The 23949-nt window shown below is 35.7% G+C and overlaps 1 protein-coding gene across 3 annotated transcripts in view; it reads left to right on the top strand.

Moving 5' to 3' along the window:
• The window catches only part of ARFGEF1 (ARF guanine nucleotide exchange factor 1), a 139710-nt gene that overhangs the window by 107566 nt on the left and 8195 nt on the right, over nucleotides 1–23949 (top strand). For 2 of the 3 annotated variants that reach the window (XM_036998175.2, XM_073229611.1), the window contains exons 23-34: nucleotides 2410–2500; nucleotides 7211–7251; nucleotides 7344–7513; nucleotides 7869–8020; nucleotides 8161–8333; nucleotides 9320–9480; nucleotides 10415–10545; nucleotides 13332–13461; nucleotides 14468–14603; nucleotides 14686–14824; nucleotides 16464–16536; nucleotides 20852–20984. In XM_036998175.2, coding sequence (XP_036854070.1) covers nucleotides 2410–2500; nucleotides 7211–7251; nucleotides 7344–7513; nucleotides 7869–8020; nucleotides 8161–8333; nucleotides 9320–9480; nucleotides 10415–10545; nucleotides 13332–13461; nucleotides 14468–14603; nucleotides 14686–14824; nucleotides 16464–16536; nucleotides 20852–20984 — 1530 coding nt within the window. Of the gene's footprint in view, nucleotides 1–2409; nucleotides 2501–7210; nucleotides 7252–7343; nucleotides 7514–7868; nucleotides 8021–8160; nucleotides 8334–9319; nucleotides 9481–10414; nucleotides 10546–13331; nucleotides 13462–14467; nucleotides 14604–14685; nucleotides 14825–16463; nucleotides 16537–20851; nucleotides 20985–23949 lie in introns of those variants that run through there. The other variant, XR_012128223.1, reaches the window with a different exon arrangement.

Genomic DNA, 23949 nt, shown 5'->3' with positions numbered 1-23949 from the left:
GTCTACATCTTAGAGGGAGCTGGTTTGTAGACTTGGCCCCTGTTGGGCAGAGCCTTCCCTTCACACCTTTTCATTGGTCACCAGCTAGCCCAATGTGGCAGATACCCACTCCTTTCCTCTGTGCCTTATCAACAGATGTTTTCTTCAACAGGATGCTGTGGTCAGAAACCATACATGGTTTTTGAATAAATTAATATCCTCCTCTATTAACAGCATCTATGCCCCAAGTAGTCCATGTAACCAAGTTATTAAACCTGAATATATACTTATCTGGCTTTCTGACTAATAAATATATACAAGTCTATAGTTATGCTTTCTGGAAATGTGAAACAATTATTAAGAATACATAGCATATGATTTAGATTTGAATCATATGTATACTCTTCTTCGAAAGTATATTTTAAAGTTTAAAGTTAAAAAAAAAATTCAGTGGTTTGGTTGTATAAATCTTAAGTGAATATTCACAACATCTGCATCTTTGTTCTTAGTTAACCCAAATGCTTGTGCATTTGAGAAATTTGGTAAACTGAAACTATTAGCCTATTCTGTTACGTTGTCATACAAATCTTTGAAAGATTTTAGATATTTGTGAAATAGGTCATTTGGATTGCCAAATATTTTATATATTCTTTGATTCTTCCACATATGTTTTTATTAAGGGTTTCAAATAACTAAATATAAAGGGTATAGAAAGCTCTTTAGGAAGAACGTCCAGTAGATACAGAAAGGAAGTTATATGGTGATTGGCATGATTTTTTCTTACAGATTCTTCATTAAATTCCTATACTTGAAGCTATGTCCTTACTACCCCAATTCTCTGTCACTTATTTCAGAGGCTTTCATCCATGTTCACTTGTATTATAGAAATAGACTCCTAATTTGTCACATTGACTCCACTATCTCTTTTATTTCCCTGCTTTCTGTAGATACTACCAGAGTTATTTTTTGAAGAATAGATTGGATCGTGTCAATATTCTAAAAAGTCTAATGGTTCTACATATTTAAATGTAGTACATTAAACATAGAGTCAAGATTTTTCACACTGTATTTCTAGTCTGGATTTCCAACTTCATCTTTTACTACTGTTCTCTCCCTTCTTCTTTGTCCCCTGCCAAATTCTCCATTATGGCTATAACCAAGTGTGTTAAAATATAATGTTCATGTGCATACTTCCATTACTTTATATATGCTGCTCCTTCTACCTGAATTGCTTTTCCTTCTGTCTCCCTTCCCACATCATCATCCTTCTAGGTCCAACTTGAATTTATATTTCATGATAGGTAAAATCTTCCCATGAGCTCCCTTTTATCAAAATGTATTCTTTGACTCCCCAAAAACATAACTTCTAATAGTCTATTGTTGACCAGAACCCTTGCCAATAACATAAACAGTTGACTAACATATATTTTGTAAGTTATATGTATCATATACTGCATTTGTGTAATAAAGTAAGCCATAGAAAACATTTTTTCAAATTGTAACAAATCTCCAAAAGATTTGGCAATATATTTATTGAAAGGAAGTCTGCATATACATGTACCCACTCAGTTCAGACCCGTGTTGTTGCACGGTCAGCTGTCTTCATGCTGAAAGTAATAGTGAGCAAAATGCAGGTAGTGATGGTTTAGAAAAGTCATTCTGGCAGGAAAATGAAGGAGAGATTGAAGAGGAGGGGAAATTATCAGCAGAGAAAGCCATCAGGAAACTGTTTCAGTAATCTGGGACAGAGATTATTAGGGTCTGAACTTGAGTAGGAATGAAATGAATGAATGATGTGAAAACAGGTCAGAAAAAAATTTAGTTACTAATGGAGTGGGAGAAAAATATCAAAGATGATCGTCAGGTCAAGAATTTGAAAACTAGGGAAACTGTTTTTCTTTCCAACATATGGAACCAATTTTGGGGGAAAAGATGAGTGATTCTTTTGAATAAGAGGATGTTAGAACATGCAGGTAGAATTTCCAATAAACATTTGTAATCAGGATACTGGAGTTAAAATGAACTTTTTCCAGACGAATACCCAAATAATTGAAGATCTGATTACATGGAATTGGGAATCAAGCTAAGAAGATATCAATAGAACTGGGGTTAGTGTTATGTTTCTTAAACATCAAGAGAAATTATGCCTAATGTCATTAACTTTGTGATCTAAATTCTCAGTGCCCCTAATTTGTGTGACCTTTGCAAACACATTTGTGTCTTTATAAACATGTCTGCATACCACTTAGTACAGCTCATTGAGCACATTTGGCTTTGTACAGGTCACCAATGCCAAAAGAATTGTTCGCACAAAGCTGTGTTTCTTTCATTAGGAAAATAACCGATTTCAGAAATGTGTTTTATAACTGTAAGTGTGTTCTGCCCTGACTTGCTTGCTCTCCAACTGAAATGCCTCTCTTTGTGTGGTAGTCGGAGGAAATGTGGACTGGAAGCAGATAGCAAGTATTCAGGAGTCCATTGGGGAGACCAGCTCTCAGAGTGTTGTGGTTGCTGTAGATAGGTAAGGCCCGCTTTCCTTCCTCCAGGTGAATCGCTGCTCAGTGCTGAAGAGGAAGATTACTGCTGAATGACTTCCTAAGTCATACAAGACTGCTATGGCACACTGTGATTTACATGATGAAAAAATACCTTTAAGTTTACTTTTTAGGTCATAGAATATAGGAGGGAAATAAACAGTATGAAAATTTGAGTTACAGTACATATTAGTGCATTGGAGAAATGGTGACCTTGATTAAAAAGAATACAAATGTTTTATTTCCTTTAATAGAAAACAGATTCCCTTTATTATTTCTATTTGAAAATGGAGTATAGTTTGTCTTTCCGAAGCCCTCTATAGGTAAATGAAGGGATTTGCTAGCAATTTTCATCACAAGCTTCATTGGAAAGGACTTTGGAGTCTATATACTATATACACTATTGGGTATTACTCATTTTCAGTTTGTTTCCTAAAAGAAAACTCTTACTATGCCTTAATTTTACTATGGATTATTTCATTTATTTCAGACTTTAAAAATTCCTAGTATGCAGGGCAGTATCTAGTGTTTCTTTCAAAGATGGACTTTTTCCTGATGAATACCCAAATAATTGAAAGTTAACATTTTACAACACTGATGTTTAAATTTTCTTTACCACTTCTGGTGGAAACTTTCAAAGACTATGTAGTATAATCTTTTCTTGGTGCTTTGAGACTCATGCTGATCCATTATTTTACTTTGCTTCAGATACTTTTTGCTCTTAAGTACAGACAGAACTATATTTTTAAATGGCTATTGACCCTGGAAATGCTCCCTGAAACTTTTATCTTTGAAAAGAATTCCCAAGGTCCACTTGCTGATCTTTTTTTGGGGAAAGAGGTCATTTGCCTTTTTCTTGTGAAAGCTAAAGAATGTGTATCATCTTATACCTACTATATAACTTGAAGGCTTACCATGGGCTTGGCCCTTTTCAGAGTGCTTTATGTGTATTACTTCATTTAATCCTTTCAGTAACCTCATGAGATGAGTATTACTATTGTGCTCAATTTACAAATGAGGAAACTTCAGAAAGGGGAGTTAAATAACTTGCTCATCCCCACAGACAGGCTAATACTGTCTTGATTACTGTGATAACCAATTCATTCATGGAGAATTTTAAGGAGTGGTGCTAGAATATACCCTCAGGCATCATATCTCTGAGTGTGCACTCTTCACCTTTCCACTTCCCTGCCTGCTTGTAAACTCCAAGCAGTGTAGTATCTGCCTTTTGGCTACCAGAGTAGATTTCTTCCAAATGATTTTGCCCTCCAGATTATCTTTGCTGTCATTATGACAATCTGTTCAGGCAAGAGTCAACATTTTACACTGTTTCTGTTTCCATACAATACTTTAGATGACCATACTCAGCCCAAATTTATCCAACTATCCACTCTTTGTTACATGGAGATAGGTCACTCATTTGAACAAATGATATGCCTCTCTGTTTTAAGAATTTATGCTATTTCAGAGTCTTAGCATAAATTCTATTAGTACTTTGTCATTTCTAACTCATCGTCACCAGATACTTCTACAAATATAAATCCAGTGTTCAATTTTATACAAAACCGCAGTGTTTAAATTTTAGCTTGTATTGAGAGTTTTTGCTTTATTGCAAAATTATATTCTTGCTGCATTTCACTTTCTCATTAAGTTTATTCTGAATTTCCAAATATCTGAGTTTACTTTCTTATGTGATATTCTCCCTCTGGTCCATAAGTTAACTCACTGAGATAATCCTATATTCAAGACCGTGATGAGAATACTGTCAGGCAACCTGAAAAGTGCTCTACCTGTCCCGCCAAAAAAAGCCATTTTCCTGACCTTAGGCCTATTGTTCTGAATAACCTGTCTGACATGTATAATAACTAAACATGAAAAATAAAAATCCTTCTTGCTTAATTATTTATAGCTTCTGTTTCCTAACATGCAGAAAAAATGTGATTTCATTAAAAGTTTTAAGATGTTAAGATTTTCTAATTATCTCCACTTTTGAATTAGGAATCCTCTACCATTAGAACTTAGAAGAACACTGGTCCCTTGAATCTGAAGTACCTGATCCTTTAGGATTTTCTAGGGTAGAATTTGGTAGGCATTGCTAAACAAGACCATTTTCATAAGTATTACTAAACTGTGCAGGGAAAGATTTTGTCTAGGAATGATTTACTTCTGAAAGTTAAAACACAGCAGTATAGTTTCTGTTTTTATTATTGTTTTTATGCTCCCCAGATCTAGCTTTGTACTGGCCCATCTCACACTTTGAAACATTCTGTCACCTATCTGAAAATAACATACTGCTCATCCCCAAATGCATTTGCTCATAAACACCTTTCAGTTAGGTATAAGAAATAAAATGTTACCTCTTATATTTTCACTGTGAAAACTTTTTGCATACACAGTAATTTAGTTCTGCCTGTGTGTTGCATACAGTTTAAAGTTTATTTGATACAGAATCTCTTAAGTTTTGTCACTTTTTTAAAAGTGCATTGCTATCATATGCATAAAGCAATAATCTATCAATTTTTTTACTGTATTCATGCTTTTCAGGGCATGTCTTTTAATATTAACACACAAGGTTCTCGTGCTTCTGTCCTTAGCTTTTTGTACTGAGAATGTAGACTCCATAGAGTGATTTGTGAAACAGCTGTGTTCTCCTGCCTTAGTAAATTAAGGCTTAACTTTAAATGCCCCCACAGACCACTGTGCTCTGCCATATGGCTTATCATTAGTGCAGCATTACTAGAAATAGAGTGACCCCTCAGAGGCTACTAAAGTGAGTAGGAATTTGAATGCCCTTTCCCAGTATGCATGCACACCCTGCCTTCGCCCATCACAGTGAATCTGCAGAACTTGTGATTGCTACTGATACTTCTTTGTCTGGTTGCCTTTGTTTTCCATTATTTCACTGCCTTCAGAGAATTTGTTGCTTCTTTCCCCTGTAGTTACGTGTAATCTCTATTTCTGCTTCTGCTCTTTACCCCTTCTATCCCTTGTCACTTGCTGCTTTTTCAGTTAAAAATTTTTTTTTCTGATTTCTTTTGTTCCTTTTCCTGTTGTTTCTCCTATATACTATTTAGTTTTGACTCTGTAGTATGGTTTTCTAATAGCTATTGTCATTCATGAGAGTACATTTAGTAATCAGCTAATGACATTTACAATGCATAGTCTAGTGATTTTCGTTTTTGAACAAATGAAAATCTGTGGGTTTTTTGTTTGAGAGCTTTGTAGGCTTTTGTGTATTTTTAATTTCTGGATCCAGTCTAACCATTGGATTAAATAGGACCTTATTAGTCTTTATTATTTTCCCTCAACTGTGTTTTCAGCCAGATCTTTAAATTGTTCCCTTCTATTGACAAGAGAGAGCAGTATAGGCAATCTCAAGAGATCAGATTCTGAGTCACCATGTTGTCAGTTTTCAAGCTGTTTTTCCTGTTGTTTTTGTTACATGTTGCCAGGGCACATAGGAATTCAAGGGTACTGAGGGCAAACAATCATGATACATTCAGAACATTGAGATTGTGGTAGTAGGAAAAAACTAGAATGTGTTTTTAAGTGTTTAAATTATGTTTTGCTTTCATGTAAGTGTGAGGCAGTGTAGCAAAGTGGGTAAGAAGATAGATTCTAGAGTCTGCCGATCCTGGTTTCAATCTTAGCTCTAACACTTACTAGTTTTGTTATTTGGAGGAAGTCATTAAATATCTTTGTGCCTTAGTTTGTTTATAAAATTGGAATATTCTAGTACCTAATTCATAGGTATTTGTAATTCTTAAATGAGTGTGTATATATATTTAAAGCACTTAGAATAATGACCACCTTGTGATGTTGAAGCTATTACTGTTACTATGATTACTTTTATTTCCAAGTTTCATATTTGACTTTCTCCTGCCTGTAAGGTTTCCTTTTCCTTTTTTATCATGCAAGTGGTATACATTTTAAACTGAGAAATACTGGTTTATCCTAGAAGTCACATCAGACCCTTGGTTACAAACCAGAACATGAGTACAAACTGCAGATTTTTTTTAAAAAAGAAGAAGAATATGTTTTTGCTGAAATTTTTCATGCAACTTTGAAACACAGAAAAAGAGCTCAGTGAAGACTGGGCAAAGATGGACAGCATAGCTGAATCTAAACATTTGCATGCCCTAAGAAAAGTTGTTCAGTCACTTCTTGGGTAAACTGTTGGAGACTACTTGCAAGATTCTATTAAGTCACTTGTAATTTAACATGTGAGTTTTCTTATCAAATGTATATAACTTGTAAAAATAAAGGAGGATCTTTTTTTTTCATTTTAAGAACTGTTTAATGCTAGTAGATATTTAGGAAAAGTTGAAAAGTCTTGTGTTTTGTAGTGTGCCAGTTACTAGCTAGTTTTACAAATAGATATTTTTTCCATTTTTAGAGTCCATAAAATACCTACCTAATGTTTGTAAATTTACTAATAAAGTTACAACAACATATTCTTACTTTAATATATCATCACTGAATGCAAAGGAGAGAAGGTTTATGTCAGCAGTGGAGAGAATATGATTTAAAAATGCTTAGTATTAAACCATATGATAAAATAATATTTAATTGACTGCTAGTTTTTTGTTGTTGTTCCCTTGAAACAAGCAGAAGTAGCTGGTACCCCAAGCTACTTTTAAATTGATGTAACAGAAATGAGACTTCATAAATTTTTGAATTGTGTCTTTTTTCTTTAGAATATTTACAGGGTCTACAAGGCTAGATGGAAATGCAATTGGTAAGTATGTACATTTATTCACTTAAAAATTGGCTTTTTAGCTAAAAGACTTGAAAGTTAAGGTAAAACATGTAAATCTGTTTATGTTATAGTGGATTTTGTCCGTTGGCTCTGTGCTGTGTCTATGGATGAATTACTTTCCACTACACATCCAAGAATGTTTAGTCTACAAAAAATAGTAGAAATATCATACTACAACATGGGAAGAATAAGATTGCAGTGGTCTCGAATCTGGGAAGTTATTGGAGATCATTTTAATAAGGTTTTTGAATAATTATATGATTTTCTTATATTTGTAATATTTTTCATTGTTTAAAATATCCTTATCATTATCTAATTCATATTTTTTCCCCTTCCAAGCAGTTTTTTGTTACATTTTTATAATTAAATTTAGAAAAACCTTTGAGTCCTGTTTTTCTTTCTAGAAATTATTATTCTTAGTTCTAAGAATTTAGTTAAAAATACATATTTCTTGTTCAGAAATACTGTTAACACACCTACTGCCTCTATAGAGAATCTTAGGATTTACCTATCTGTACTATTAATTTTTTTTGTTTATTTTGTAAACAGACTTTCACTGCTGACATTAACACCCTATATTTCTGTTGTCATTACAGGTTGGCTGTAATCCTAATGAAGATGTAGCTATTTTTGCAGTAGACTCCTTGAGGCAATTGTCAATGAAGTTCTTAGAGAAAGGGGAGCTTGCTAATTTCAGATTCCAGAAGGATTTCTTAAGACCTTTTGAACATATAATGAAACGAAACAGGTATTATATTTGTTGAATTGCTTAATATCATAAAAATACCTATTGTCTTCCACAGCAGGGGGGGAAACAGAAGAAAGGGGGAAGAAAGACTGATGAGTTGTATCTGTATGCATATCTATGCAATTATATGAATATTTTAGGTCTCCAACAATTCGAGATATGGTTGTACGGTGTATAGCACAGATGGTTAATTCTCAAGCTGCTAACATTCGGTCTGGATGGAAGAACATTTTCTCTGTATTTCATCTCGCTGCATCTGATCAAGATGAAAGCATAGTGGAACTTGCATTCCAAACAACAGGGCACATTGTCAGTGAGTATTATTTTAGCAATGTTCAAATTAAAAAGCAAACAAACAAAGAAACTTTAATGCGTTTAGAAGATAATTCAAGTATAATATTATTGGCCTATTATGGGTTTTAAGTTTACTAGGTTTTGCCTACAGATGTGAAGTAAATAATGATAATATAATCAAATCATTATTATATTATTAAAGTTAACAGTTATTGAATATTTATTATATGGCACTTCGCATGTATTCTTCAGTCTTTACAACAACTTTGTGAGATATATCTCATAGATTATTATCTTCATCAGTTTGTTTTTTACTAGATTAGGAACTAGGCCCAGTGAAGTTAATTGGTCTAAAAGCACAGAACTCGCCAGTGATGGTGTCAGGATCCAAAGCCAGACGTCTTAAGGGCAAAGCCTTTGTTTTTGACCACTACACTCTACAACTTACTTTGACTTTGAGAATAAAATAATAAATAAGGGAGAATAAAAGAAATAATGAGGACGTAATTTAAGCCTGTCTACAAGGCGATAATGATAACCCATCAGCAGCAGCATCAAGAAGAAGGACATTATCATAGCTATCATTTATTGGTCTCTTGCTTGAAATCAGTATTGGGCTAAGCACTTCACTTACATTTCTGTTAGTGCCTACAAGTGTTCTATATTATTATCCCCATTTTATAGAGTAAAAAGTTGAGATACAGAGGGATTAAATGTAGTTTTGTATATTCCCTCAAATTTTTGTATAGTCACTATTTGTCCAGTACCTACTGTGTACCAGTCACTATTAGATGCTTAAATTATAATGTAAGCAAAACAGACCTCTTTCTCTGTTCCCACGATTCAAGGCAATCAAGGAAGTGGTGTAACATAATGACCCAGGGCTGTTGGTCATCAAATCTCTTAACCCTTAAGAAGTGTGCACCTAAAGGTTGATGTACTTTTGGTACAAGTAAGAATAATTGAAAATTTATAATTTCTTTGATATGTTTTCCTTTCTTTTAGCCCTTGTGTTTGAAAAACACTTCCCAGCGACCATTGATTCTTTCCAGGATGCAGTGAAATGTTTGTCTGAATTTGCGTGCAATGCAGCTTTCCCAGACACAAGTATGGAAGCAATTCGACTTATTCGCCATTGTGCAAAATATGTGTCTGATAGACCTCAGGTATAGCATCATTGAGTAAAGAAAATTTTACTGAATGTGTTTATTTCCAGTCTGAGATCTAAGTTATTTGAAAATTAAGGGAGTATGAAGCATTTATTTTTCAGTGACCCAAAAATTATCTGAACATATTCTGAATTACAATGGTTAGTAATGATAGCTAATGTTTATTGAATGTGTCAAGTATTTTTCTGAGTGTTTCATGTGTATTAACTTGTTTAATCTTCATTATAACTTTATGGGATAAGGTAGTGTTATATTATAGCCCATACAGATAAGGAATCCGAGATACAAAGAAGTAAAAAAAAACATGTCCATGGTTGCAGGGCTACTAAAGGAGACTCAGCGTTTTGGAACCACACCTGTGTTTGTCACCATTACCATATATACTGTTTCTTGCCTGTCATGCTGTTAAGTCCTGAAATTGACTGTGGATGGGTGTAGGCTTAAACACTGAAGTAATAGATTTAATTAGTCATTTGGCTGCCAACTTTAACTGTCTATCTGAATCTATTTTTGTAACTATCATAAGGAGAAGTGATGCATCATAGATTTGGTAGTAAGATCTTTACTACATACTGACATGGACCTATGGGGTACTTAGTACTTTTTACATATATTGACTCTTGACCATCACACTTCCCCAGTACAGTTGGTATGACTGTAGACTGTCATAGTCATTTAAATGACAGAAATGGAAACATGATTTAACCTGGTAATAATGCAGAAAGCTGATGAGAGGGTTGAAGCTGAAACCAACATTTGGGTTCTAGCCCAGTGCTCTTTATAGGCATTTATAATTTCCATCTTTTTATAAATTATTGCTTATCAGTTGTTCACTTTTCATTAGTAAAGCATATAACATTTTTTTTGAGAAATATGCTCAATGTACAGGTATTAAGTTTTGTTTTTAATAAGCGTGTCTGCCTTTTTGAAGGCTTTCAAGGAATATACAAGTGACGATATGAACGTGGCACCTGAAGACAGGGTGTGGGTGAGAGGATGGTTCCCGATTCTCTTCGAGTTATCCTGTATAATCAATAGATGCAAATTAGATGTAAGAACCAGGTAACAATCAGTATTTGTAATTAAAATTTTGAAAGACATTTTGACATTAGTCAAATTAACTTTTCTTATGTGAATACAAGTATAATAGTTGCTATAAATTGTATGTTTTATCAAATAGAGCAATTATTGGACAGATTTCAAAATATGTTGACCAGAGCAATGGTAAAAATGGAAATACATTATTTTTTCCTAATTTTATTATAGCTTACTTTGAATTTTAGCTTCTATTAATACTTCACACATTTCTGTTCTTTCATACATTTGTTTCCAATCAGAAATTGAACTTAGTGGCAAAGTTTAATTTCCTGATATGTGATAGAATTTCCAGATGCACATCTTTGGTTGATTTTTGGTAAAGAACCATTTGTCTTTGAAGACTTGTTAGTAACAATTTTGAATAATGTAGATGTAGTCAAAAAGAATTGAACTGTTTCAACAGTATATTCTCAATACAAGATCCATGTGAACATATGGTCCATTTGTAAAGAAACTACTGTGGATATAAGAAAAGTAGGTACATGCTAAGTGTGCACATCTCATTGTACAGCTCATACCAATCCCATAGGTATAGTTTTTCTCACACTGTTGAGAAATGACCAACTTATGTTAAGCAAAATCCCTCATTTAAGAGTCCAGTCTTTTTAGGAATCATTAGTCATTTGGAGAATTAACTTTAGGTCAGAAGGTTAGTACAGACTTGTAACAAATCAGTGAAAGAATGAATCTCTCCTCCCATATGCCAGAACCACACCCACCTCCATCCAAAGTTTAGTTTGATATATATATCCTAAGAAACTTTATTCTTTTAGTATTATTTATTGTAACAGAAGTTTTTGCAAAAGAGATAAATAATCCAAAATAGAACTCAAACCTTGGGAATTTGTCGTAAAATTTAGTAATCACAAGAACATTTTATAAGATTTTAGTTTGTATTTAGGCATTGAGGATTGTCAGTGGACCTGTTAGGAACATAATAAAATTCAAGACAACTTTCAGTTGTCCAGATACCTCAGTGACACAGCGAACAGGTCATGTGAACTCAGCACCCACTCTCTGCCCTAGTTTATTTGTAGAAAGTTACTCGATGAGGGACCTATCTGCTTTTCTAAGGCTCTTAGGTTTGTCCTTATCTGGGACCACACTACCTTCTTTCTCACCATATCCCATGTTCAGATTATGGATGGGTTCTAGTTGTTAAAGAGAAGAGAAAATACATATTCTAGGTAGTAAAGGAGAGCAAAAATAAGAGTGAACTTTGTTCAGTGATGGCTTTGATTTTCTTACTTCATCCCAGGATTTGTAAGGGCTGTTAATTTAGATTACATTTAAAAATATAACACTATGATTTGAATAACACACTCATTAAACTACATTTGCATTTGATGCCTTCAGAATTCTATAGATTTAGGATTAAATGGTTAACCTAGAGTTCCAAATATGCTTTTTCCCTATACCAACAACTTCATTATTGCTTTGAAAAAGACTTCTTCAACAGTAAAAATCTTTGGAGACCTTTATGGACCTGTGTTTTCTTTGGGGACCTGGAAAAAGCAATATTCCCACGTCCTTTTGGCCCCCGCCATGGGAGTTAGCATCCAGTTACTTGTAGTGGGAGGAAATGGGTTTCGAGTTCAGGAGATGGCAGAAGTGGGAGCCTTGTTTCATTGTAGGGGGAAGTGTAGGGCTCTGACAGGGTTTTCCTGGGTAGAGAGAGAGAGTTTTTTCCATAGGAGTTTCTTTACCATAGTTCCTTTTCATTCTACTCATTCTGCACATTAGAGATCGTATGGACCAAATAATCTGTTGTGAATGTACAATAGGATCAAACTACCAAAATGTTATTTTACCCATTCATTTAACAAATACTTGTTTAGAATCTACTGTGTACCAGACATGTACTAGGCTAGTGGGTAGCATAGCAGCAAATGAGATAGACTGTGTACCAGTCCTTGTAGAGCCTTTCAAAGAAAATTTTGTTTGGGCTTACTGTCAGACTTTTGGGAATAAAAACCATTTCTAAATTGAAGTGTACCTGTGCTTTGCTAAAAAAAAAGTAACATACAGAAAAAAGAGCAAATTTTTTATGCTTACATGAAGGTATTACAATTTTGAGAAAGATAATAAGGAATCAGGGAGGCAGTTTTGAGTTTTTAGTTTTAATCCTTATTGAAAAGATAGTGATTGTGATACCAAGCAGTATATTCAGTAGGTATTTACTGTGTGCCTCCTAGGTAACGAGCATTGCTCTACCCCTGGGATATATCAGGAAACAGACCTTGCCCACTTGAATGTCATAGCAGATTAGTTTTATAAATCCTTTTGTTTGGGGATATTATATGAAAATTGCAATGTTAACTAAAAAATTTCCTATAGCTCTTTGAAAAAGATATTCCAAAATCTAGTTTTCATTCTTAGACTGCTATCATGCTTTTCTTCCTTGGCCGCAGTGCCACAAAATAAATATTCACTCAAATGATGATGTTTCTCAATTTTTAATTCCACTTAAAATTTTCAAATGCTAGAATTATGGAGTGGGAGTGAAGGAAAAGTAAAGAAAAAATTTTAGGCCAAGATCTTTTTAGTTTTCTCCTTTATGATGCATCCTAAAGAAACCTGTTTTTATAACTTAAATTTCTTAAAACTCAGTATCATGTCTTAGTTTAAAAACAGTTTTAAACTTTGTCTTCAGTAGCTTTGCAAATTAAAAAAATATTTTAAGAGTGGGATTCTGATATGATATGCTTTTTTTGTATTACAGGTTTTCTAATTATATTTTACTATTTTAGGGGTTTAACAGTAATGTTTGAAATAATGAAAACTTATGGCCATACTTATGAAAAACATTGGTGGCAGGATTTATTTAGAATTGTTTTCAGAATCTTTGACAATATGAAATTGCCAGAACAGCAAACAGAGGTAAGAGAACAAGAAATTTTCATTTAACACAGTCAAATTAAAAAACTGATATTTTCCCTGATACAGAACAGCATTTAAGCTCACTGAACAGAAAAAATTCCTAGAAATTTTTTCTTTATCAACAAGAATGCTTTCTGGGAGTAGAACTGAGTTAATGGAGTGGGTTTTTTTTGTTTGTTTATTTTCAGTGTTTTGTTGAACTTTCAATTTCTTTTCCTGATTTTTTATTCTGAACTGAATAAAGAATACATAGTAACAAGTTGTATTTATTTCATTGTCTTTTAGTGCAACCCAATTACAGTGTGCTTTTCAGTGTGGGGAGAGAGCTTCAAATTTTCTTGTTTTGTCCCATAGAATTGTAATGAATGCAAATTTTGGAGGCACTCTTACCTGCACAGTTTTAATTCAGATCTGCGATCTAGGTAGACTCTAACTTAAAAACATCTTACTAAGTATACATATATGTATGCATTGGTACAAAACTGTATGTGGAAACTGTCGACCCAGATTTTATGTATTTGAGAAAAATGAAGATATTACACTAATACTGTATGGTCCTTTTTGCCTTTTATGTTGTTTTCAAGTAACCATACTTGATGAAAGTCAGTTTGTTTTAAATCCGTGCTAACTCCACCTGGATAAATTCTTAACCATTTACTTCCTTCTCTTTCATGTCTGTCATTCTCTGAAACAGGCCAACTGTTGTTACTCATGCATATTTTTAGAAAAGTTACAACCCGAATAGCAAGACAATAGCAGTGATAGTTATTTATAATCAAAATAGACAGTTCAGAAAATAGTTGAATTATTTTATACATAGGTGATTGTGGGATAATAGAGAAAAGTAGATATCAAATATTAAGTTGAGGTGAATGTAATATTCTAGAGGGAAGTAAGTGCTTTGAAGGGAACACAGGCTTAGATTTTAAATATGCAAGCGTATTTCTTTTTTAATTTGAGTAGTTGATGAATATTCAACCTTAATATAATGATTCTTTTCCCCTAGAAAGCTGAATGGATGACAACAACTTGTAATCATGCGCTGTATGCAATCTGTGATGTATTTACCCAGTATTTAGAAGTACTCAGTGATGTACTTCTGGATGATATTTTTGCCCAACTATACTGGTGTGTACAGCAAGGTAGGTCTATACCAGATAAGTCACAACAAGTGTTAAATGTAGCTCTTATAATATATAAATGAATTGCTCTTTTCTTTTCTAGACAACGAGCAGTTAGCACGATCTGGTACAAACTGCCTAGAGAATGTTGTTATTCTGAATGGTGAAAAATTTACCCTAGAAATCTGGGATAAAACTTGTAACTGCACCCTGGATATCTTCAAAACCACAATCCCACATGCGTAAGATGATTTTATACAACTTTATATCTGTTTATTGAATGAAAGTTTTGGTAGTAACTGGTGTTTTCTCATAACAGAGATAAATCCTTTAAAAATTATCTCAATGTTCCATGAGATGTTTATTACAAATCAGACTCCTATAAACTGTAACAAAGACATAAATTCTTTATAAACCAAAACGTTCAGTCTGATCATCCAAATTAGGGTCATAATAAAGTGATTCTGTTTTTAAAATGTTTCATTTTACCATATTAAACAAAGCAGTGGTTTTGAACTGAAAAAAAAATCTCAACATGTATTTCAGTTACTGTAGATTTAATAATTTAAGAAAAATGTATTCATAAATATTGTATTTTACAGTTAATTGTCATCTTTTTCTAAGGGATAAATTTTCAGTTGGATTGTAGTGAAGGAGTTTTTACCAGTGGGGAAACTAAGACCTGGTCTCACTAAATGACTAATAAGAACGACTGGAACTTTCCGACTCAACCTTGGGAGCTCTCTGACTTGCACAGTTATACCTTAGATCTACAATTTTTAAATGTACTTAATAAAATGTTTTAAATCTTATGTAGCATTTCTTACTAAATAGGTACATGTATGCGCTAGCACTATATGTGAAAACTATCAGTTAAGTATAAACTTGGACTAGAAAGGAGTTAAATATGTTTGCACAGGTATGATCCCTTTGTAAATATCCTATTTAATTGGAAATAGCAAGTCAGACAAAAGGAACACATCCTAGGAAAACAGTCTATATGTAGGATTACACTAAAAAGACACACAGTAATCCCCTTGGCTTATTTATAATTATTGGGCAGTTTTTATTTTTTGGTGCACATTTTGTTGGAGCAGTACAACTGACAAATGACTCATTTTTATGTCTAAGATAGTATGAATTCTTGCCTAGCTATTGTCCCTATGATGTCTTTACAAAACAGTTGGGCTTAACCTTTTTTTTTAAGATCCGCTTCTATTTTAATTTACTGAATTACACACTAGGATAAGATGTTTGATCTCAAAGATATGTAATGAGCATCTCTTAATAGAAAATATCTGTACCAGAGTTCTTTCCAAACTAAAATGAAATGATACATTTACCATGATTCCACCCTGCTTGCCGGGAGCTCCTGCTTCTCAGAAGCAAGAACTTGGGCCTTAATCTTCATTGCTTCCCAAGCACTTAATCCAGGAGTGACAAGGCAGTTTCCTCTATGGGGCCAAATTTCATTTTGCTCATTTTTATACATTTAAAAAAATTGAATCAAAAGAGTTCTGTGAAATGGCAAACTTTTTTTTGATTTCACTTTAGAAAATATTTAATGACTTAGGAAAAATATTTAATACTCAAGAAAAGGGAGTTTAAACTTTTTTTTAGAACTTCTCAGGAGTGTTTTTACTGTAAAGCTGATTACCAGAGCACCCGTTTAACTATGTTAAATGCTAGCTGTTTTCTAGAAGTACATACCTTCAAACTTTTTACTACATTTTTTTTTTTTTGCTGATTGCTCTTAGCATTAGTCAAAGAAGGTATATGTTGTTTTCAGTATACTCTTGTGACATTTTTGTGCCTGTTTCAAAACATGTTGGTTGTGGTGTTTCACACTGTCAGTGATTGGTGTGATCTGATACTTTGAAGGCTCTTGACCTGGAGACCCACTTCTGGAGAAACTGCTCTTCCCCCACTATCTCCTGTGAGTGAAAAACAGTTGGTAAGTTTTAATAAAGCATATTTTAAATTACTATTTATGACAGTTTTACTATGGGCCAAATTCTTTTATAGGAGCCTAGCTTTTTTTTTTTTGACATGTTATTATTATTTTTTTTTTAATTAATTAATTTATTTTGTTGTCATTAATCTACAATTACATGAAGAATATTATGTTTACTAGGGTCCCCCCTTCACCAAATCCCCCCCACAAACCCCATTACAGTACTGTCCATCAGCGTAGTAAGATGCTGTAGAATCACTTGTCTTCTCTGTGTTGCACAGCCCTCCCCATGGCCCCGCTCTACATTATACATGCTGATCGTAATGCCCCCTTTCTTTTTCCCCCGCCCTTATCCCTCCCTTCTCACCCATCCTCCCCAGTCCCTTTCCCATTGGTAACTATTAGTCCATTCTTAGGTTCTGTGATTCTGCTGCTGTTTTGTTCCTTCAGTCTTTCTTTGTTCCTATAGTCTTTGGGTTTGAGGTGAGTCTCTTGTAAGCAGCATAGAGATGGGTCTTGCTTTTTTATCCATTCTGTTATTCTGTGTCTTTTGATTGGTGCATTCAGTCCATTTACATTTAAGGTGATTATTGAAAGATATGTACTTATTGCCATTGCAGGCTTTAGATTTGTGGTTGCCAAAGGTTCAAGGTTAGCTTCTTTAGTATCTTACTGTCTAACTTTACTCACTTATTGAGCTATTTTAAATACTGGTCATTCTTTATTTTTCTCCCTTCTTATTCCTCCTCCTCCATTCTTTATATGTTGGTTGTTTTCTGTGCTCTTTTGTGCTTCCTTTAACTGCTTTTGTGGGTAGTTGATTTTATTTTTTGCCTTTAGTTAGTATTTGGTTGGTCTGCTTTCTTTGCTGTGATTTTATTTTCTCTGGTGATATCTATTTAGTCTTAGGAGTGCTCCCATCTAGAGCAGTCCCTCTAAAATGCCCTGTAGAGGTGGTTTGTGGGAGGCAAATTCCCTCAACTTTTGCTTGTATGGAGTTTATTTAGCTCTGCAGTTGCTGTGGGCGTGGCCTACCTCAGGCTGCTGTTCCAATATGGCGGAGCTGCATAGGAGGGGGAATGGCCGGGAGGCTGTTTATCATGCTATTCTGCACTGCAGGGGTTCAGGCACACAGGGATTTGCAGCTGCTGGCTAAGTGCTGGCTAAGTGTCCCAGGGCACTTCCATCCAGCTGTGGGGTCCCTGTCCCTTTAAGACGTTAAGAAAGCACTTGCTTTTCTTTGTCCCTGGGGCACCGGCTGTGGGGACCCACTCACAGGTCTTACTGTCCTGTTTTCCTAGTTTCCAGCACCCCATGCACGCACTGTGTCTGCGGTCCACTGCCGATGGCTAGGGCTGGGTGTTCAGCAGTCCTGGGCTCCCTCTCCCTCCCCGCTCTGACTCCTCTCCTCCCACCGGGAGCTGGGGTGAGGGGTGCTTGGGCCACAGCTTGTATCTTACCCCCTTCGCAAGGTGCTGGGTTCTCGCAGGTGTTGATGTAGTCTGGCTATTGTCCTGTGTCTTCTGGTCTCTCTTTTAGGATTAGTTGTATTTGTTGTATTTTCAAAAATATATATGGTTTTGGGAGATTTCCACTGCTCTACTCACGCTACCATCTTGGTTCTCCTCAGGAGCCTAGCTTTTTAAAAAGATTTAAATGTACTGTCCAGAATCCTCATGTTAAATTTCATAATGATAAATTTCCCAGGTGGCTAAATTTGTCTCTGATAAGTGTCATGAAAGGAGGTTTTTAAAATTATTTTATAGTATAGATGGTCTGAGACAGAGTAAGGTTGTGGGTGTCGAGAGTTTTAAGAGGTAGGTACCAGATTATGTAAGGATTTCCATGGCAAGCTGAAGATGTGCTTATATACCATTTTATTTTACTTAAACTTTTAATTTCAACTTGGTTTGTATCTGTATCTGTCAGTACATAGATACAGATGTGTGTGTGTGTGAGTATGCTGTACATATATTTCTCTACCTACATAGATACACCCTCCTCCACCCCCAAGAAATTGGCTTATGCCATTGTATGGGTTAGTAAGTTTGAAATCTGTAGTGCTGCTGGCAGCTGGAAGCTTTTGGGCAGAGGCTGAGCTATAGTCAGTCTACATGTAAAACTTTTTCAGGAAAACCCTGTTTTGCTCTTAAGGCATGATTGGTTGAGCTCATATTACTGAGCATAATGTCCTTTACTTAGAGTTTACTGGCTGTAGATGTTGCCCACATGTTCAAAAATACCTTCACAACAGTGTGTGCATTAGTGTGTAGTTGAAAAATAATGCTGTAGCCTAGCCAAGCTGACAAACCGAACCATGACACCACATTTCCCCAGATGTCACCATTTTACTACATTTGCTTTATCCTTTCCTTCTTCCATCTTCCCTTTTTCTCTCACCTACTCCTCAACATGCAAATTTTTCTGAATTCTTTTAAAGTAATTTTGAAAATAAGATACCCTTTTATCCGTAATATGTCCTTTAAAAACAAAAATCTTACATAACAACCTAACAAAATCAGAAAATTACCTTTGGGATGGTACTATTAACTAATCTGGTCTTATTCAAATTTCTGCTGTTCTCCCACTTAGTAAATATTCTTGAATTTTAAATCCAGGAAGCAAGATGGAGCAAATTAGTGCCCACTGATCTGATACGTCCCTACCTCACAGCTTTTAAATTTCTTAACTATTGTCAATGGCTAAAACTCAGATTTCACAGAAAAGTACCACTCTGAATTTCTTGAGAGATCTGTGACCTCTGCATACTGGGCACACATTGCTGCATGACCCTGAACTGCAGGAGCTGTCTGTTCATCACAGACTCCACCACTTAGGACATCCTGTTTCGAGCACAGAATGAGTTTCTCTCATTTTTGTTTTTCTTAAATTTGGCCCACTCTGCGTGCCTCGTGGACTTCTATTTGTGCTGCCTCCGCTGTGTACTGTAGTAGTTTGCAGTGCTGGTCTTGACACCAGACCCAAAATCAAATCCTGGCTCTGCATCAGTGAGCGTCACTTACCTTGTGTTAAAATGAGTCTTGCGATGAAAATGAGATTGGAGAATGCATGCAAAGGTGTTGGAACAGCACACGCCAGCGTGAGCAGTGTGCCTGGGCCTGCTGCGGGGCTCAGTGGGACGCACCCAGTGGAGCCACTGGAGGATGGCTCTCAGCCTCTTCCATTTGTAAATGTTTAACGTTATAAATTGTTGCTATATGCATTGTTACATGTAAGTTTTTACTTCAAAATGTATTTTATGCCATCATGGGCAAATAAATTACCCAAGTGCTCTATTGGATCTATATAATTATTATTAAGAGTAATCATAGCAACAGTAATAGAATTTTTGATTCATGTAGTGTGCTTCACTTAAACAGTATTTTCATGTGTGATTCTTCCAATAATATTTTGAACCATGTTTAACACATGTTATCCCTGTTTTATACAGAAAGGAAAACAAAGAACATAAACTGAAATTTTAAGTCTAAATTAAAATATTACTCTTATTAGCACTGCTTTCTGGGAATGCAGGCCCCCGGTGAGGTTGCCTCTGCATAAGGCTGTTACGTCAGAACTCTCAGGTCCTCAGCGTGCTGTACTGCTCTGACAAAATAAAGCTAGAATAGTAGTAATATCAGTGCCATATGTTGTTTGACCCTGTGCTAGGGCTTTGCATTTATTATCTAATCCTTTAACAACCTGCAAGGAAAGTGTCATCACTGTTTTCAGATCAGAAAACGTCAGCTCATGAGGATCCATTGTTTTCTCAAGTTTACACAATAATGTTGGAGCCACGTTCTGGTGTAGCTCTGTTGGACTTGAACATTCAGCTTCCCTTCTTGACACCATACCCCTTTTTGGTCACCCCACTGACCTTCCTGGTTGCTGGTTCCTTGGGGACAGCACATCCTTCCCTAAATTCGCCCCTACAAAGCTTCCCTGGGCTCAGCCTACACAAAGATTTCAGAAGTCTCCCCATCTCTGCCACATGTATGTTCTGCTGACATTTCATGACAATTCATGGGTATTGCAGGTTTTTCACATAATGAAGCTGAGCATTTTTATCTGTTGCTCTTGAGTGGTATCAGGCCCAAGCCCAGTGAGGGTCAGAAAAGAAGTTTCTCTCTTAAAGACTATCAGCTTTATCCATGTCTATGTAATGTTAAATAATGTTCTCGTTGTATCTATAATTGCAATGTATAGCATGTCATTTCCTAGGGATATAATGTAATATTTTTTTTAAATAGCATTAAAAAAGTTTTCAACTTTTACCTTATTCATTGTGCTTATAATGAATTTTTTGTTTTACTAGGATACAGTTTCACAGAAGTCTGTAGATATCCATGATTTCCTTCAGTCAAGATCTGCAGATAGTAGACAGCAAGCACCATTAGTTTCTGTCTCTACTGTGAATGAAGAAGTCAGTAAAATTAAACCTGTAGCAAGTGAGTTATTTCTTTTAATAAGAGTAAATAGTGTATTTTGTTTCAGGTAGGAAATGGATGAAACTTTTGCTTTTACTTTTATTATTAACAAATGTATACTATAATCATGTGGTGTCATTGCTACTGTGCTTGCTCCAACTTGGACATCCCCTGATAGATGACTCTGTCTTGCAGATGGTCAAAAACTCTGCTTACACCTGCTAGATCAGCTTTTTCCACAATGCTTTCAGCTAATGTTTGTGTCAAACAAATGAGTCTCCTCTCTCCATCCCCTTCTGCCTGGGAAGATGCAACAGGGGGGCCTAATGGCCCTTCCTTTCCCTCCTGGCAGAGACAGTGTGGGGCCAGTGCTTTCTAAGCAGGAGTGCTGAGCTTTCTAAGGAACACACTTCCTCTACCCTGTGGCACCCCACACCTAGGTCTCTCGCTCCCCCCTCACTTCCTTTCAGTTCTTTTCACAAAGAGGGTGGCCCCTTCTGTGTTTTACTAAGTTGGTTCAATTTTGTTTACTGAAGGAAAATTATAACCCTGAGGAATGATTCCCTCCCCTGCAGAAGAAAATAGGACAGCTTTAATTGCTTTTTAAAGTGAGGTGAAATTCACATAAGAAAAGTGTTTTTGACATGAACAGTTCAGTAGCATTTAGTACATTCACAATTTTTACAACCATGGCCTGTATCCAGTTCCAAAACATTTCTATCATCCCAAAAGAATATCCCATAATCATTATGCTGTTCTCTGTCTTCTCCTTCCCCAGCCCCTAGCAGTCACTCATCTGCCTTCTGTATCTATAGATTTGCTATTCTGCATATTTCATAAAAACAGAATCATATAATAGGTGACTTTTTATGTCTAGTTTTTATTTAAAGAGCATGATGTTTTCAAGTTTCATCTACATTGTAAAATGAATCAGTAATTCATTCCTTTTCATAACTGTCATTTGTCATACATCTGTTGATGGACATTTGGGTTTGTTCCAGCTTTTGGTTATCATGAGTAATGCTGCTCTGAATGTCCATGTACAATTATTATTGGAGTACCTGTTTTTAATTCTTTGGGGTATATGCCCAGAAGTGTAATTACTAGGTCATATAATAATTTTGTGTTTAACTTTTCTGAGGAAGCACCAAAATGTCTTCCACAGTGTCTGTACCATTTTATATTCCCACCAGCAGTTCCAGTTTTTCCACATCCTCACCAGCACTTTTTTTTTTAATGAGCCATCCTAGTGGGTGTGAAGTAGCTCATTTTGGATTTGATTTGCATTTCTCTAATGATTAGTGATGTTGAACATCTTTTCATGTGCTTATTGGCCATTTGTATATCTTTGGAAAAACATCTGTTCATGTCCTTTGCCCATTTTTAGTTGGGTTGTTTGTCTTTTTGTTGTTGAATTTTAAGAGTTTGTTACACACTCTGGATACTATGTTTATATCAGATGATTTGTACATACTTATTTTCTCCCATTTTGTAGGTTATCTTTCATGTCTGTGATAGTGTCCTTTGATACAGTTTTTAATTTTGATGAAGTCCAATTTATCTATTTTTATTTTTGTTGCTCATGTTTTTAGTGTCATAGCTAAGATTCCATTGCCAGATCATGAAGATTTTCCCCAGTGTTTTCTTCTAAGAGTTATATACTGTTAGCTCTTCTATTTAATCATTGATCCATTTTGAGTTTTTGTCAGAGAAGTTTTTAGTAACCCTAGTTGCTTAACACTTGTTGAGAGAAGACAGATCCTACTCAAAAGGAGTGTCTAGCTCTAGTCATTATCTTGCTAACTTCTTAAAAGGGAGATAGGTGGTGGTGGTGAGTGGCCCATTTTCATTTTTATTCCCATTCTCTGGAGAACCACATGACTCATGCAGGAATCCGTAACAGCTTCACTGTGCTGGAAAATGCTAGGAGAACAGAATAGTGAGTGGCTTTTCTCTCTCTCATCCCCAAGACTGAACCTAAATATACTTAGCTTTGTAAAGGAAGGACTTGGTCATCACACATGAGAAAGTTTTCACTTGGCTAATCTGGGAGTATACCTTTAACTGGCCCAAAGAGTGCTGGTCTCCTGCTACCTGAAGCTGAGGGCCCAGGCTTCTTTCATTTGCTCTCATTTCTTTGAAGTTCTTTAGGAAAAATTCACCATGGGATTGTTGACTCAGAATAGATGGGAGTTGGAGGAAGAACAGGTAGCCACCATGTTCCCGTGAGCCCTTTCAGCTTAGGGACAGGTGTGGCTCCTCTGTTCCACAAGGCCATCTGCTACCCAGCTCTCCTCCTCAAGAGGAGAGGACCAGAGCACAGATCTGAGTACTTCACTCTCCAAAGGGCAGCTGTCTCATTCTCTCTATACACTTTCAGAAAACACCACTGCCTCATCCTGATTCAGTCCCCACTGTCCCACATAGTCAGGCTTTGCTTAACATTGCTCCCCATCCTTTGATGACCAGGTGAAATAGTTGGCTAATATAACCCTGGCAGTGTCAGCCCTTGTGAGTAAAATTTGTCCAAGTAGGTGTCTGCATACATGCTATTGGTCCTTGGTAGTGAGATGGAAGTTAGGACCCTCACCTTCCAGTCCTGAAGGGACACAGAAAGCAGAGAGAATCCAGCTACCCTACTTCATCTACTAAATCTTCAGTTTGCCCTGAAGAAAGCGCTAATCCCTGTGAGTAGCTGATGCTGGAGCTATGAGAACGCATCTTTTCAACGCCAGCCTGCCCCCAGGTACCCACTGGAGCCCCAGGGTGCTGCCAGGAGCCTCTTGCTCCAGGGGCCAAGAATGTTGTTATGACTTCAGTGAGGGAGGTGGTGACTGACTGGACGTCAACTCTGCCTATGGTAAAGGACTAGGAAAAAAAACACCTTAAGAGAAAGAGAAAACCATGGGACTTGTGAGCTTACTTTCTTTTGTTTTTAGACTTGAGATCTAGTATTAAGAACTAAGTGTTAAAACAAGAGCATTCT

This window comes from Manis javanica, chromosome 2 (genome assembly GCF_040802235.1).
Source record: "Manis javanica isolate MJ-LG chromosome 2, MJ_LKY, whole genome shotgun sequence".
In the NCBI taxonomy this organism is placed as follows: Eukaryota; Metazoa; Chordata; class Mammalia; order Pholidota; family Manidae; genus Manis; species Manis javanica.
Note: the sequence above shows the minus strand (reverse complement) of the source record. Positions and strands in the feature narration are given on the sequence as shown.